We start from the raw sequence: 14,253 nt of genomic DNA, 5'->3' as shown, positions 1-14,253 counted from the left end.
GCAGCCGCCGAGCCGCGGCCTCCGCGTCTCTCCGCGGGCGCGGTCCGCCATGCCCTCCTGGGTCATAGACCGGTACGGCCGCAACGACGTGCTGCGCTTCACCAGGGACATGGTGTTCCCCACCATACACTTCCCGAACGAGGTCATCATTAAGGTTCATGCCGCGAGCCTGAACCCCATCGACCTTAGCATGAGAAGTAAGTGCCGGGCCCGAGCAGCCTGGGCCAGGCTGGCGTGATGGCAGGGGTGTGCTTGGACTGAGGCTTCCACATGTCCCCCGGCGTCCAAAATCGTACAGACGTTGTCACTGGCCTGCCCCAGTAGGCACCTGTCTCGGTGGCGTCAAAGCCTCAAAGCATGCGTTGTCTCAGCGCTGTGGGAAAGCACCTCTTTAAAACTTACAATGTTTTCAAGTTCTTGGGGAAGAACAGTACAAAAAGCTGTTGTCTTTCTGAAGACAAGAGTGTGTATGTTGCGGGAGTAAGCTTTTAATCTGACTAATTGCTGTCCTCCGCAGGCTTGCGGTTCACAAGTCGGCTTCCTTTTGTTAGTAGCATAACCATGGCAGGTTTTGTTGCCTGGCCTTCCCTGTCCCAACTGTTTGGGTGGTACTGACTTGGTCAAGAGACTAGTTCTTCCAAGGAGCAGCGTTCCACCTGAGCGGTACTGGATTTTCCCATCTCTTTGAGGTGAATGGGGTGGAAGGTCAGTTACCTCAGTGTCGGCACGTGTGAGCTAATCCAAACCATGTTGTGTCTGCCATGTCCTTTCTTCCAGAATTGGCATCTTTGTACCTGCTGTCATCTGGCCCAGGAAATCTACATCTTTGACTGACTAATTCTTTGTATTTGACACATCTAATCATATTTTTTCCTCAGTTTCAAGGTTTGAAACACAAGAAGGAGGTTGTATATCTTGCATATCAAATCAGATTCAGTAGCAATGCAGAGATATCTCCAGGAAGCCTACCGACAGAGCTGTAATTTGTGTTTAGGGTCTCTAATAAATTAATTTTTAAAAAAACTTTGTATATGATTGTAAGTTTTGTTATGGGATGTTTTCTGTCTGAGGATTCCAGTTGAACGACCCAGTTGAACTGCGGGGCAGCTATCAGTATTTTGAGTTGGTATAAAACCATTTTGAAGGAACTACATTTTCATCTTACTTTCAAGGTGCCTGTTTTTGTGTCTGTTTCTTTTCAGTATAAAAATACTTTATAGCATAATATGGCACCTAGGCAGACTTCTCCAAACACTTGAAAGGACATGTATGGCCAAATGTAGACTTTTTAAGGCTGAGCGGAGTTAATAGATGGGTAACTCGCAGCATTTAGCTATTGCTTACTGAATAGAAGTTCAGGTTACTCAGGATACATGCCTGCATAATTTTTACAATTATTTTCATGTTGCATTGTTTATAGTACTTATAATTGATTATATACTTAATTTGAAAAGGCAAATGGAAAACTTGGAGTTCTTTTGGATTCCTAGCTATATGATGCTGTTGGAAAATGGAGCCTTTCCAGCAGATGACTGCGAAATTCTGACAGTGTTATCACATACTAAATATTTTTATAATGGAGAGCCATTTCATGGACAAATAAGCCAGAAGTGAGATTGGCTTTTTATTTGTAAAATCTGTAAAAGTCTAAAATCTTGCAGATTTTTTGCATGCTGAAGTTATAACAGAAATGAGGCACATTAGGTACAGACTGCTTTCTAACTGGAATTGTTCAGTTAATAAATAAAAACTCAGTGCAGTATGTCATGGTTGATTCCATGTTTTGCAGGTGGTTATGGCGCAACTGCATTAAATATGAAGCGGGATCCCCTGAAACTCAAAAGCGAGGACACTGAATTTCCTCTAACGCTTGGTCGAGATGTCTCTGGTGTTGTTATGGAATGTGGGCTGAGTGTTTCTTACTTCAAACCTGGAGATGAGGTGATACCACCAATCTCTTTTTTTCTAAAATGTATAGTTAAAAAATACTATGAGATGTTCGGCTTTCCTCTTCCTCTTAGGAAAATTCTTTTTTTTTTATGTCATTGCATTCTGAATGAGAACTATCTGCGAGTAAATTCCTAGAACACTTTCTTCCCTAGCATTTTGCTCTAAAAAACGTGGTCTTTACCAGACTTGCTTCTGCAAGTTTATTTCCATTCTGTTTTTTTAATTTTTGGTCCATTTCAGTGGTAGTAGGAGAGGAATTTATTTATATATAAGTGCACACTCAAGATGCTGCTTAATTTTTGAGTGAAGATAGAATTCTAACAAGAAGGGGCTTTCTTTTTTTTCTTGACTAACTGAGGAACTCTGGCATAACCCAGGAACCACTTTGTCACTCCCCACATAAACACTGGTATTGTTTGCTTTCACCTTCACCAGTTGCTTTTACATTTCACCAGTTTTAGTATAGCAAATCCTGATTTCCCCCCACCCTGTCCCCTCCAATCTGGGCTTTTCTGGCATGAAAGTACTTTGGGTTTTTTTAAAAAGTGTGTCTTATACACAGTATGGTACAATTTATTTACATAGTTCTGCAGTCCTTCATTTAGTCAGTCTTGCGATGTTTTTTGTATAAAGAGTAAGCTAAACTGGTTTCTGATAAGTGATAGTGAAGGCGTTCTGCAAATTGGAAAAAAGATTTCTTTAATGAAGAGAACTTTTCTGTGTAGGTACAGTCATGTGCAAAGTCACAAAATTCGATAGTTGTTTTCTGTTTGGTTTTAGGTGTGGGCAGCAATTCCTCCGTGGAAACAGGGCACTCTGTCAGAGTTTGTGGTAGCCAGTGGAAATGAGGTAAATGTTCAAAAATGTGGCTAACAGACAAAACCCCAAAATTGTAAACTGGATTAAATGGTGACTGGCTTTTTTTTTCTTCAGTGTGTAAGTAATTGTCTGTTTCTTGGTGCTTGGATTGATTTAGACTCCAGCTAGTTATGCAGGTAGTTGAAAATTTGGAATATACAATCTGCAATTCAGTAAAGCTTGTTTAAATATTTCAGTGTCACTGTGTGACTTAGATATGATTAATTTTATTTCAGGTGTCTTTTAAGCCAAAGTGTCTCAGTCACACAGAAGCTGCCTCCTTACCATACGTAGGTCTCACAGCCTGGTCTGCAGTGAACCAAGTTGGAGGACTGAACCAAAGTAATTGTAGTGGGAAAAGGTAAGTAAATAGTTCTGGTGCTAAAACTTAGTGTTTCATTTTTATACTGATTATCTGTTTCTAAGACATGTCCAACAGTGATGAAGACTGTTACACCATGACATTCACAAATGGCCTGAAGATGCTAGGTTCAGTCTACACAACTGCTGAGAGAGAGGCTTCTTTAGGAGGGAGACTCAGACAAGGACCCTAACTGAAGTGTACCTAGTCACTTGCTGCTCGCTTCCTCTATATAGTGACTATATAGAGGTAGTCCAATATATTTCTAATGTATAGGACTATATAGAGAATTTAAGGATGCTATCTCTAGGAATTTATAAGGACTTTGACTTTCTTCCTGCTAGGACAGCTATGCAAATATAATATCCTCTCTCTCAGTTTTTAGCAACTCACAAAAAGCCCTCTCAAGCACAGAGATGTGGTTCACTCAGTTCCTGCAGGTGTGGGCCATTTGGAACAGACTGATTTTCCAGCTTTTTAGAAAAAAATTAGTCTCATTTGACCTGTAGGCCAGAACTTTGATGAGGTCAGGAATGCTGAAGACAGGAGGAAAATATGCAAGACGAGCAGCCAAATCAAATAGAAAAATTGGCTTTGACAATGGCAGATAGAGGACAGAAGAAGAAGAATGCATTGAAAGATGGAGCGGATATAATTTTTCTCCTGATAATTGAAATTTGCAGTTATTTTGGCCTTTGGATGTTTGTGTAAAAGCAAACTGTTCAGAATGGAAAGAGGGCAAAAGTAAAAATACTGAAATTGAAAAATAATCATTAAAATTACTATGCTGCACCAAAGGTTTAGGTCATAAAGTAATTATTGGGCAATAGGATGTCTGACCTTGTCTTGTCTTGGTTGTTACTGTTGTAATGCAACAGATTGCAAAGGACAGTAGATTTATTGAAATTCTTCACCTACATCTTTAGAAGATAATTGAGTGGTTGTTCATATGTCGTAATGAAAATTTCAAGTAATTGTTTATTCTAAAGATAAACAATGTTTTGAGAAAATGAAATTGCATAATTTAAAGCAGTTTCAAAGAGTTGTCATTGAAGTTAACTTCCAGGTAGTGATAAAATTCTAGATACGTTGCCTTCCTTTTTATTTGTCAGTGTTTAGACTTCTTAAATTATCTTAACTTTCACATGTAAGTAGAATTAACCTAAAGATATGATGATAGGCTAGCCTTGTTTAAAGTATCTTTCCAGTCTTCAGGTAAGTGTTTAGATTGTTAAAAGTGAAATGCAAACAGCATTTATATTATGTCTTTACATTTAACATTTACTTTTATGTTCCCAATAAATATTTAATTTGTTAGCAAAAAACATTCTAATGTATTTATAAAATTATGAAGTTTCCCATCTAGAAGTTTTGAATTGTAAAAACAACAGAGAATGACTTATGTGATGGTAGTTTTTTTCCCCTCAAAAATTTATTGTAGGAAAATATATAAAATGCATTGAAGGGACTGTGCAAAAATATATTCCATGAACTTTACATTATTCTCTCAAGGCAATAATTTCAAAAGACAAGAATTTATATAATGTTTCTTAATTTCTTGAAATAATTTAATATGTTTGGTAAGAGGTTACCTACATACGTGATTTTATGTTGGTCTTTTTGTCTCCTGTAAGTGTATATAAATAGCTACGTAGAAGGGTGTATATACACACAATAGTATGTCTTATTTTGAAAAAGCAGCTGTATTTCTTGATGAAAGCTACTTCACTGATATTTTATTGCAGTCTTAAGACATCTTAGAAACAGCAAGATTTTTCTGTTGGTGTGTATAGCTTTCTTTGCATTTTTAAGGTGGAAGGCTGGGCTAACCAGAAATACTCGCTAACAGTCCAACATCTGACCGTATCTGCTACATCTGCACACACTTTTACAAATTCAGTTACCTGAAGCGTGCTCGCATTGTTCGTGATGTCTCCTGCTTCACTGTAACTCCAGTCATTTCTCCATAACTTTTATCCTCTACCACTGTAATTTATGTCAATATTCTTGCACAAGCTAAAGTGAATGTTGTTGTTATCCAAAACGTTCAGAATGAGACTCTTGTTTTGAAGTTCTCTGTGGATACGTGGAGAGCTGCTCATACGTGCCTGTGTCCTGTTTCAGTAGAAAGGGGATATGCTTGTTCAACAATAGCTGTTAAATATTCACAAAAAGCATGATAAAACCAAACCTGATGATTTGAGAAGTTCTTGAAAATGTTTATGTTAATACTAAGTAAAGCTCTTTTATATAAATACTGAGTCAATATTTTATACATTTAAGTATGCTGGGGAGAGATGCTGGATTCTGCTACTGTAAGCTATTAAACAACCACTCCTGGTCTATATTGTTACAATGAAAATTTGAATTATATAATACCCCATGAAAATATTTTTTCAAAGTCTGTGTGTTATTTCATCATTTTATCTGTTGAGAAATACAAAGTGAGTGTAGGTTGTAAAACTTTTTGATAGGGTAAATGCTTATTGATACAGGAATAAATCTCTTAGGGACATTGTGTTGAATTTAATTTTTTATGTAAATAAAATTTATATATTTATCCAAGACTATAATAATTTTTTATTTGGCATGTATCTGAGTCACTGAAAATTGTTAGTGATTTATAACCTGGAGAAAATGTTAGTCCTTGCTCTGTATACCCACTCCCCACCCCCTGTGTCTTTTGGAGGGGGAGGACACAGCTGAAACAGGTCCTGGCACTCTGATACTAGTTTCTGACCACACCATAGTTCCAGACAGGGCCCAGGGAGAAGGGCTGAACTCTCAAATCCCATGGCATGCTCATCTGGAGAGATCTGCTGACCCTCTGATTATTTGAACCGCTAGAGCCTCACATGGGGTTTGGTGAATGCTGGCTTGAATTATGTGCCTCTGTCAGAAGGGAGCAAAGCCTGGGATATGAACGCTTGTTTTATTCTTTTGAGAGAATTGGTTCTCTTGGATCTCTGTTCAGGTCAAATAGTTCACTGCTTTGTTCCCTCGTGCACATGCTTATATGTTAATTTACTCCTGAGCTCATGTTTGCAGTGAAACAGGTAGTTTCTCTGATATGTTTTCTCGTGGCTGTGTTTTCCTGAGGCAATGCAAACAAAACTCTGCCTGCTTTGGCACTTCCCACCACCTGTGGTCCTTTAGTACCATTCTAACAGGTCCTGCGCCTTCAAACGCTTCCCTGCTTCCTTGTGTTGTGCCAAGCAATGTGTCTTGCAGTCCTCAGTGCTGTAAAAACACTGATGTGTTTAGCTGTGGCACATGGATCTCCTGTGCAGACATAGTTTGTCTCTGAAGCGAAGAGCTTTCTTGATGTTACAGTGTATGGGGAGAGTTTTAATAATTAGAAAATTTGATAGAAAATAGCCCATGTAACATAGGAACAAACCAAATCTGTATTTCTACCTGAAGGTATCCTCAAGGCCTTTTATTGAAGTGGAAAATAAAAAAAATCCTGGCCAAGCAGCTTCCCAAAACAGAAAATGCTACCTAAATACTTGAGAAAAATTTATATTTTGAAACGACAGCTTTCTCCAAAATTTGTAGTGTAAGAAATGGCCTTTAAGCAAGGAGTAAAATTGGAAAGGCAGTTTGACAAGGTTTTTTTGAAAGGATTTAATTGTGACTGTCCATTGTAAGGATAAAGATGGGCTTAACCCAGTATCTTGAGTGTAGCATCCCTGAGCCTTTTCAAGTATAATCAAATCTAAATATGAACGTTGCTTCAGACATCTGTCGCTAGAAGCATGGTTCTAAGGATAAGTGCTTTTTGGCTGCAAGCATTGTGGCTTCAAATTCTTAAGCTGAATTTGCAGCTTGGATGAGTGAAATAGGAGGGAACGGAATGTGATCGGTTACAAAAGAGGAAGCATTTTAAAATGGATACTGTGACCAAAGCCAACTCTCTTAGGTTACTTCAAAGAATTTTTATAAACTGAGACTCCAGATCGTATAATACAATTTTGCACTGTAAAAAGCAATTTCCTTCAACATCCAGCACAGTGAGATTTAAAATAGGATCATCACCAGCTTCTGAAGATACTGAAATTTTTCTGGCAAACAAGTTCTGAGAAACATGATGTTCCCCAATCTTATGCCAAGGCTTCATCTTGGATCTTTCTTTTGTCCTAGAATTGGCAAATGGGTCCAAAGTCCAAGCGCTGTTTGTAATTTCAGCAGCAAGGCTTTCTTACTAATTCACTTTCTGAAGTTCAGTTATTTAATAAAATATCTGGATGACATTTTTGAACAGTGATTAGGCTGCCAGTGGTTAAGGTTCTCACACAACTAAACTTGCATTCATTTTTATGAAATTTAAACTAGTGTGTTCAGTTAAAATGAATTCTCACTTGATAATAATTTGGTAATACACTTTTTATTTTCTTGCTTGTATGCCAGTTTCCACAACCTGGCATTAACAAGGTCTTCTTGAGATGTACTGAACTACAAGATTTCTACTGCCTTTTCTAAAGAAAAAGGCAGATATTTTAATTTAGTAGAACTCAAACTTGTTTATGGTGGTTCATTGTGGTTTTGCCTTTTTTTTTTAGATAAATATTATGCAATATGGGAAAATTATGTTCCATATATTCTGAAGTTCCCAGTCTCCCTAAATAATGTGATACTAAACTACTTTTTGTCTTAGATAACACCAATTTGTGTAAAATGTTGGTCAATCAGATTTTTTTCTTTAGGAGATACGACAGTGGAGTCTGGGAGGCAGAAAGACTGTTGACTGATTTGTGTCCCAAACTAGGCAATTTGGGAAACTTAAGCACCTTTGGGAAAGTGAGGACAGGGACAGGGGTTTTGGGTGATAAATGTTACTGCCTGACAGCTCCACTGCCTGGATTTAGTGGAAAGCATATATGAGGAAGTCTTTTTGGCTGTACTGAGGTAATGCTCTTAGCAAAGGAAACATGATCAGCAGTGTGAACATTATTTGCTGTCTGAAGATTTAACCCCTAAGTAACATCGAATGACAAATACAATCTTTTGCTTAAAATAATCTGGTGTCAGAGATTTATAAAAAGCATTGGAATACAAAGTTACTATTGAGTTTATTTAAAGAACCATTTAATATATTTAATTTTCTCTTACAGAGTATTAATATTAGGAGCTTCAGGAGGAGTTGGTACATTTGCTGTACAGGTAATATAAACCAGCATGCCCAGGATGCGCCTTCAACCTATTCAGTATGAAAAAAAATTAACAAAAGGGAGTTGAGGGAAGGAATGGTGAAATAGCAAGCTACTGATCAATCTGATCGATATTTCCGAAAGTGCAATATTTTCAGATTTATTGTTATGTTGTATTAGTGTAAAGTAGGAAGCAGGGACTTTCAAAGAAAGGAGTTCTGAGTGCAGGTAGTGAAAGATCGCATTTCACAGTTTGGGTGCAGGAAGTTTCTCATTGGTGTAACTTGAAATATGTAGCCTGTTTTCATTATCTTTGTCAGCTCTGCTCCATAAATATGAAACAAATTTGGTGTGTGAGTAGAAAAACTGATGGAGAATGTATCATCTACCATAACCACTGTAGGTGGTCAAATGATATGAGACGCACCAGGCTTTTATATGCAGTGTATGTAAAGCACAGTGTCTTAGATTAACTGTCCCTCACTGTCTTTGCCCTGCTGCCCTTTTGTTTGTCTTCATTCCAGTAGCTCTAAACTTTGGAGAGTCAACATGCTCCTTTATTGATCTATTAATTGTGGAATGTCCTCTTTTCATGCTCTCATTTAATTTGGGGATTTTGATTCTAATCGGTGTTAATCTCATGCTGAAACATCTTTTGCTTGAGAAAATGAAAAAAATACAGAAGTTGGGTGATTGTGTCACTGCCTTCCATGTTACTAGACCATAAACATAGTGGTTTTAAAGAGGCTTACAGGAAAATTTTTAGTGGTATGCTATTAGCCTGATCCATGATAAAGCAGGGGGCTAAATTAGATCAGTACAAAAGGCTGATCAGCCACGGACTAGTTGTGATTTCTACCTGATTAATCTTGAATAACATACATTAATTAATCCAGAATAAATGTAAAAAAGATTACTGTGAATGTAAAATGAGATTGCAGAAGAGATAAATAACTAGCAAAAATCCTTTACTTTGCTATAGCTTTTGGAGTAAAAGATAAACCTGACATCCTCCCTGTGATAAATCAGAGATGACTTCCTTCTTTTTATTGTTCTTAATATTGTGAGATAGATAATAAAGTGAGATAGATATGTGAAATACTTAATGAGCAGGTAGGAATAGGAAATATTTTAATTTTAAATATTCTAAAATATTTAATGGTTGATCTGGTGACGGTTTTGTGGATTGGTAACTTGGACAATACCTTTTGTTATACAATTAGCTGGCAGATTCAGGTGGCAAACTGAGTATTTTATTTGAAGCTTTATTTGGCCTGAGACCTGGTATCTGTAAGTGGCGTTAAAAAAAACGCCCTCCTTCCTCCACACCAACTCCTCCCTTCCTAAACCCTCGTTAAATATTGATAAATTCTAACCATTGTTTTTCTGTGGGATGTGTAACAAGTTATTTTGTGTTGGAACACAAGTCTCCCCACTCCCTACTAAAGGTGCTCATTTGTTATTTCAGTGTAATAAGACTTTGTCTTTTTAAGGTGTTCTCAAGGTTTCACTACATTTTAAATTTTGGACAACTTTTTTTTTTTTATTATTATTTTTAGCTAGTGAAGGCCTGGGGTGCTCATGTGACAGCAGTTTGTTCTCATGATGCCAGCACACTGATGAAAAAGCTTGGAGCGGATGACGTGATTGATTACAAATCTGGAAATCTGGAAGAGCAACTTAGAACGTTACCCTTGTACGTGTTTGGATTGCTTAATACTGAGATGAAGGTGTTGGTGGTCAGACCTTCTGCCTTTTGATTGCTTGACTCCAGTCTGTCAGAACTCCTTTTTTTGTTGTTGTTTTTTTCCCCATTTCTAAGCATTACTTTGAAAAGCAAATTCATCCTAGCCCTTTTTGAATGCAGTTTGCCAAGTGAGTATCCCAAGCCCAGATTTCATTGTAAGACTAAGCCAGTTAATTGGGCTTGTAGAGGTGAGCTCACTTTCACATGCTTCTCTTCAATGACTGTGATTTGAGCAGTTTTGTCAGCTTCCATCCAAGGATCTTGGAGCAGTTACAAGGCATGAATAAATTAAAATAAGTCTCAGAAATCCTGTGTGAAGTTAGTAAATAGTAAAATTGATCTTCTAGAGAGAAGAAATATATCATGAAGCAGTTAAGTGACTTGCCTGAAGGTCTTTAGCCACTGTGCAACTCAACAGGGAGTAAATTTTGCTTCTGTAACATTGGGTACAGCTGCCTCTGATAAGCAATCACACTTATCTTGTCACAGTAATTATGTCTAAACTAGCTTAGGGGCTTTCTTTAGAACTGAAGTATTCTTTGCTTTGGTAATCTTTCCATCTGTTTAAACTTAGTCTACTGTGACTTGCATTTGAATATGGTATTTACACTGCTCTTTTTAACTAGATTGAGTTAACTTACTGGGAGGGGAAATAGAAGCTGTTCAATCTATGAAGGAAGCTTACTGATAACTGTGCTAAAATGGCATGTGCCTTTTAAATATGGTATGATTGTCAGCAAGTCTGAGGTCAACTGTGAGGGTCCTGGCACTGTCTGCATGGGCAGGATGTGGAGCAGCTCACTTAGCAGTTTGCAAGCAGTGCTAAATTTGCCTTTGTACTATTCAGCATCTTAAATGCTAAACACCCGTTCTAGCAAGCGACCTTTTTTAGGAGATATCAACAGCGCTGTCCTAGGGTGCAGTTTTATGATACAGCTAAGCTGATCAGTCAGGTATACTGAGAGGAATGTTCCTACTTCCCTCCCCTTTTCAGTTGTACTGACTCTTTGGACCCCACAGTGAGCTAGTTTTTCCTGGAGCATTAGTTTTCATGATTTTGTTTTCTCTTGTTGGCAGCTTAACTGTTAGGTTGACTGAACTTCAACATGAAATCACATCCTTGGAAGACAGGCAGGAAGACTGTCTTTCCAGAGATAAGAACTTTTCTATTTAATTTGCATATTTCCCCTCTTATTTGTAGGGTATTTAGATTCAATGTATGTGTATATACGTATCTATTGCAATCTGGAGATTGCTGGAAAATTACAGGTGAAAAAGAGAATGAGCTGTGCATCTAACAGAATAGGTGCATAACTCCCTGTTGCCCTATTCAGCCTGTACAGGCTTACATGCTGGGATAATGAGAAGTGTGGCTTGTTGCCAGAGGCTGCATACACCCATTCCATGGAGAGAAGGTTTTAGACCCTTCTCATTGTTAGGTTCTGTGTCAAATAGGTAGATGTGAAGAAAAGAGCTGTCAGTAGAGGTAAAATGGCCCCAAAACAAGTAAGGAGGTCAAAAACGACTTTTAGAAGTGAAGCTGAGAATTGGATCACAGGAAGGATGTTGAGGAGATAAGGTTAGTAATTTGTTTACATAGCTTTGGCCACTGGAGCTGACTTTCATGTGAGTACTGCATGTACATATGTTCCTAGTTGGGGTGTGAGTCCAGACTAGTTTTTATATGCACATAGAATATTGTTCAATGTTAGGACCAGACCTCAAGACTCTTCCAGTAGTCTCACTGGGAGGGCTGAAGAGATAGAGCTCTAGAAGGCTTTAAGCAAATAGAGAATGTAGTTGTGCATCTAAGAGTCATCTTTTCTGAGTTTAAATGCAGTTAAGTGGAGTTTAAGTTATCTAAATATCCTGTCTGCTGTGTAGTGAATGGGCAATAACCTGTAATTTTAAATCCCATTTTACAGTAAAGATGGGATTTAGCTGAATTCTTGGGACTTTCTTGCCACTATCTTACAGGCAGATTATTTTACTGCATTGCAGTGCTACATAAAAATAACGATAGCAAATTTCTGCTATGAATTAGCTTAATTATGATGAAATTATTTTTCCCATGTCATGATTTTAAACCTGTCTTTACATGTCTGCAGATTTGATTTCATCCTAGATAACGTTGGTGGATCCACTGAGAAGTGGGCTCTAGATCTCCTGAAGAAATGGTCAGGAGCAACATATGTTACCTTAGTGACACCTTTCCTGATCAATATGGACAAACTTGGAGTGGCTGATGGCATGTTACGAACAGGAGTCACTGTTGGTTCCAAAACTGTAAAGGTATTTGACAAACTCCTATATGCTTTAATATTATGTAGTACTCTAGTGGCTTCCTTTGAGGCTTGGATGCTAGCCATCTGGCTTGTCTAGAGGCATCTGTTGTATTTTCCTCATATATCATTAAGTATACTTCAGATGCATTTTTGTTCTTTCCTTCTTTCTTGAACTGAAAAAAGAAATGTGTTGGGGTGGTGTTGATTGGTGTATGTGGTAGTTTGGGGTGCTTTGAAGTTTTGATTCCTTATTGTGCTTTTCATTGTGGCCTTTTCCATATGGCCTCCCTAGGGAGTCCTGCTGACAGCTAGTGTTTCATAGTAAACAGAGTAAATCCCTGCCTCATTGAAGTGAGGGTAATTTTGTTACTTGCTTTAGGCTGGTCAGGATTTCTCTGAAAACATTGTTCCATGACTGATTCTCTTCATCCTATTCCAGCACCAGGGAGTAATAAAAGTGGTTGAGGGTGGCTGGAAAGTCTTTCATCTCTTTTGTGTTCATGTGTCTGGATGGTGATACTGATTTTCCTAGTTTTCATAAGTGGATCTTAAAAGGTTCTGCCGGTGGCCAGATCAGTGAGGCTTTTTAGAACTTTTCTCTTTCTTCTTTCAACATGTGTACTTGCTCGCCAAAGGAATGCTTTTCAAGCAGTTGCTGTGGTGTTCCTGTGATGGCATGGTTGAATGAGGTTGTAAGTCCTGCACCAATACTTTCAAAGGAAAGCTTAAAAACAAAATGAAAAGGCTATGAAGAAATAATGTAATATTATTTCTCAGTTTGCAAGTTTCCATGATGAGGAGCATTGTATGCCATGTATTAAAAATCATCTCTCTCTGGCAGATGATGGCTCTTATTCCTGTAATGACTTACTCAGAGGAGGTGCTCTTGACTTGTGCTTGTGAGATCTCCCCAAAATGGTTTACACGTGAGCTGTCATTTGATATTGGATGATGATGACTTTGACAGATGTGATGGTAGAAAATTTAATCACTGACACTGAGGTGGAAGGTTCTAAATGTCACATTGCTGGGTTTATTTCACCTCCTTTGTGAATGTGTATAAACATCTAGCACCATTCTCCCTTATGTATTAAATAATGCTGTTTCTAGCTGCAGAGGCAAGGTGGTTGTTTTTCTCAACTAGCTGACTTGTGCAATTAGACAGAAATTCATCCTGATCTTATTGTGGTAATACAGCATCCCTGTCTGTACATTTAATCCACATGCTTAGGTGACTTTTTTTTTTTTCAGATGCTAGCATATAATTTCCATGTCTTTTGCTTAAGTTACTTCTCTAGTGTTTCTGTCATTAATTTTAGTTCCCATTTAAGTTTCCCCTCATGATTTTTTGATATATTTGTGATCTTTCTTGCAGCATCTCTTTAAAGGAGTCCATTATCGGTGGGCATTTTTTATGCCAAGTGGCCCGAGTTTGGATGAAATAGCACAACTAGTTGATTCTGGAAAGGTATGTCAGTAATGGCTATTTGGGTATTTGTGCTGAAAGAAGTGCTGCTTTGACTCAAAAATGGTGTAGTTCACAGTTAGGAAATAAAAATGTTGTGAGAGTCACAGTGGGGAAGACTAGTTAAGAATTTTCTTGCTCCAGTTTCTAACTTCTGCCTTTTGCATGAAATTTAGGAGTTCATAATCCTTAAGACTGTTCTGTCTTCTCCCGCTCCACCCTACCTGTTTTTAAAACCCCAAAGCTTACTAACTTCTGAGGAAAGAATGTCCAGCAATTGTTTATTTTTACGAGTGGGAATCATTTAGCATGAACTCTGGTATTGCAAATTATATGTTTTAAGAGGCCTCATTTGGTCAGAACGAACATGACTCTGTGTATCTGCATATGCAAACTTGCTTAGCCTGGATGATCAGGAGACCTGCCCATAATGTGCA

The 14,253-nt window shown here is 37.9% G+C and overlaps 1 protein-coding gene across 1 annotated transcript; it reads left to right on the top strand.

Annotated features, from left to right (window-relative positions):
- Positions 1-6: 6 nt before the first annotated feature.
- RTN4IP1 (reticulon 4 interacting protein 1) lies at positions 7-13,819 on the top strand (the record flags this gene model as incomplete). The annotated part of the gene is made up of 8 exons (XM_010283064.1): positions 7-197; positions 1,790-1,941; positions 2,731-2,799; positions 3,045-3,169; positions 8,284-8,332; positions 9,879-10,015; positions 12,175-12,358; positions 13,727-13,819. Coding segments are annotated over exons 1-8 (957 nt in total), but the record flags the coding sequence as incomplete, so codon positions are not given.
- Positions 13,820-14,253: the final 434 nt, after the last annotated feature.

This window comes from Phaethon lepturus, unplaced genomic scaffold (assembly GCF_000687285.1).
Source record: "Phaethon lepturus isolate BGI_N335 unplaced genomic scaffold, ASM68728v1 scaffold49032, whole genome shotgun sequence".
NCBI lineage: Eukaryota > Metazoa > Chordata > Aves > Phaethontiformes > Phaethontidae > Phaethon > Phaethon lepturus.
This window is presented reverse-complemented; position numbering and strand designations above follow the sequence as displayed.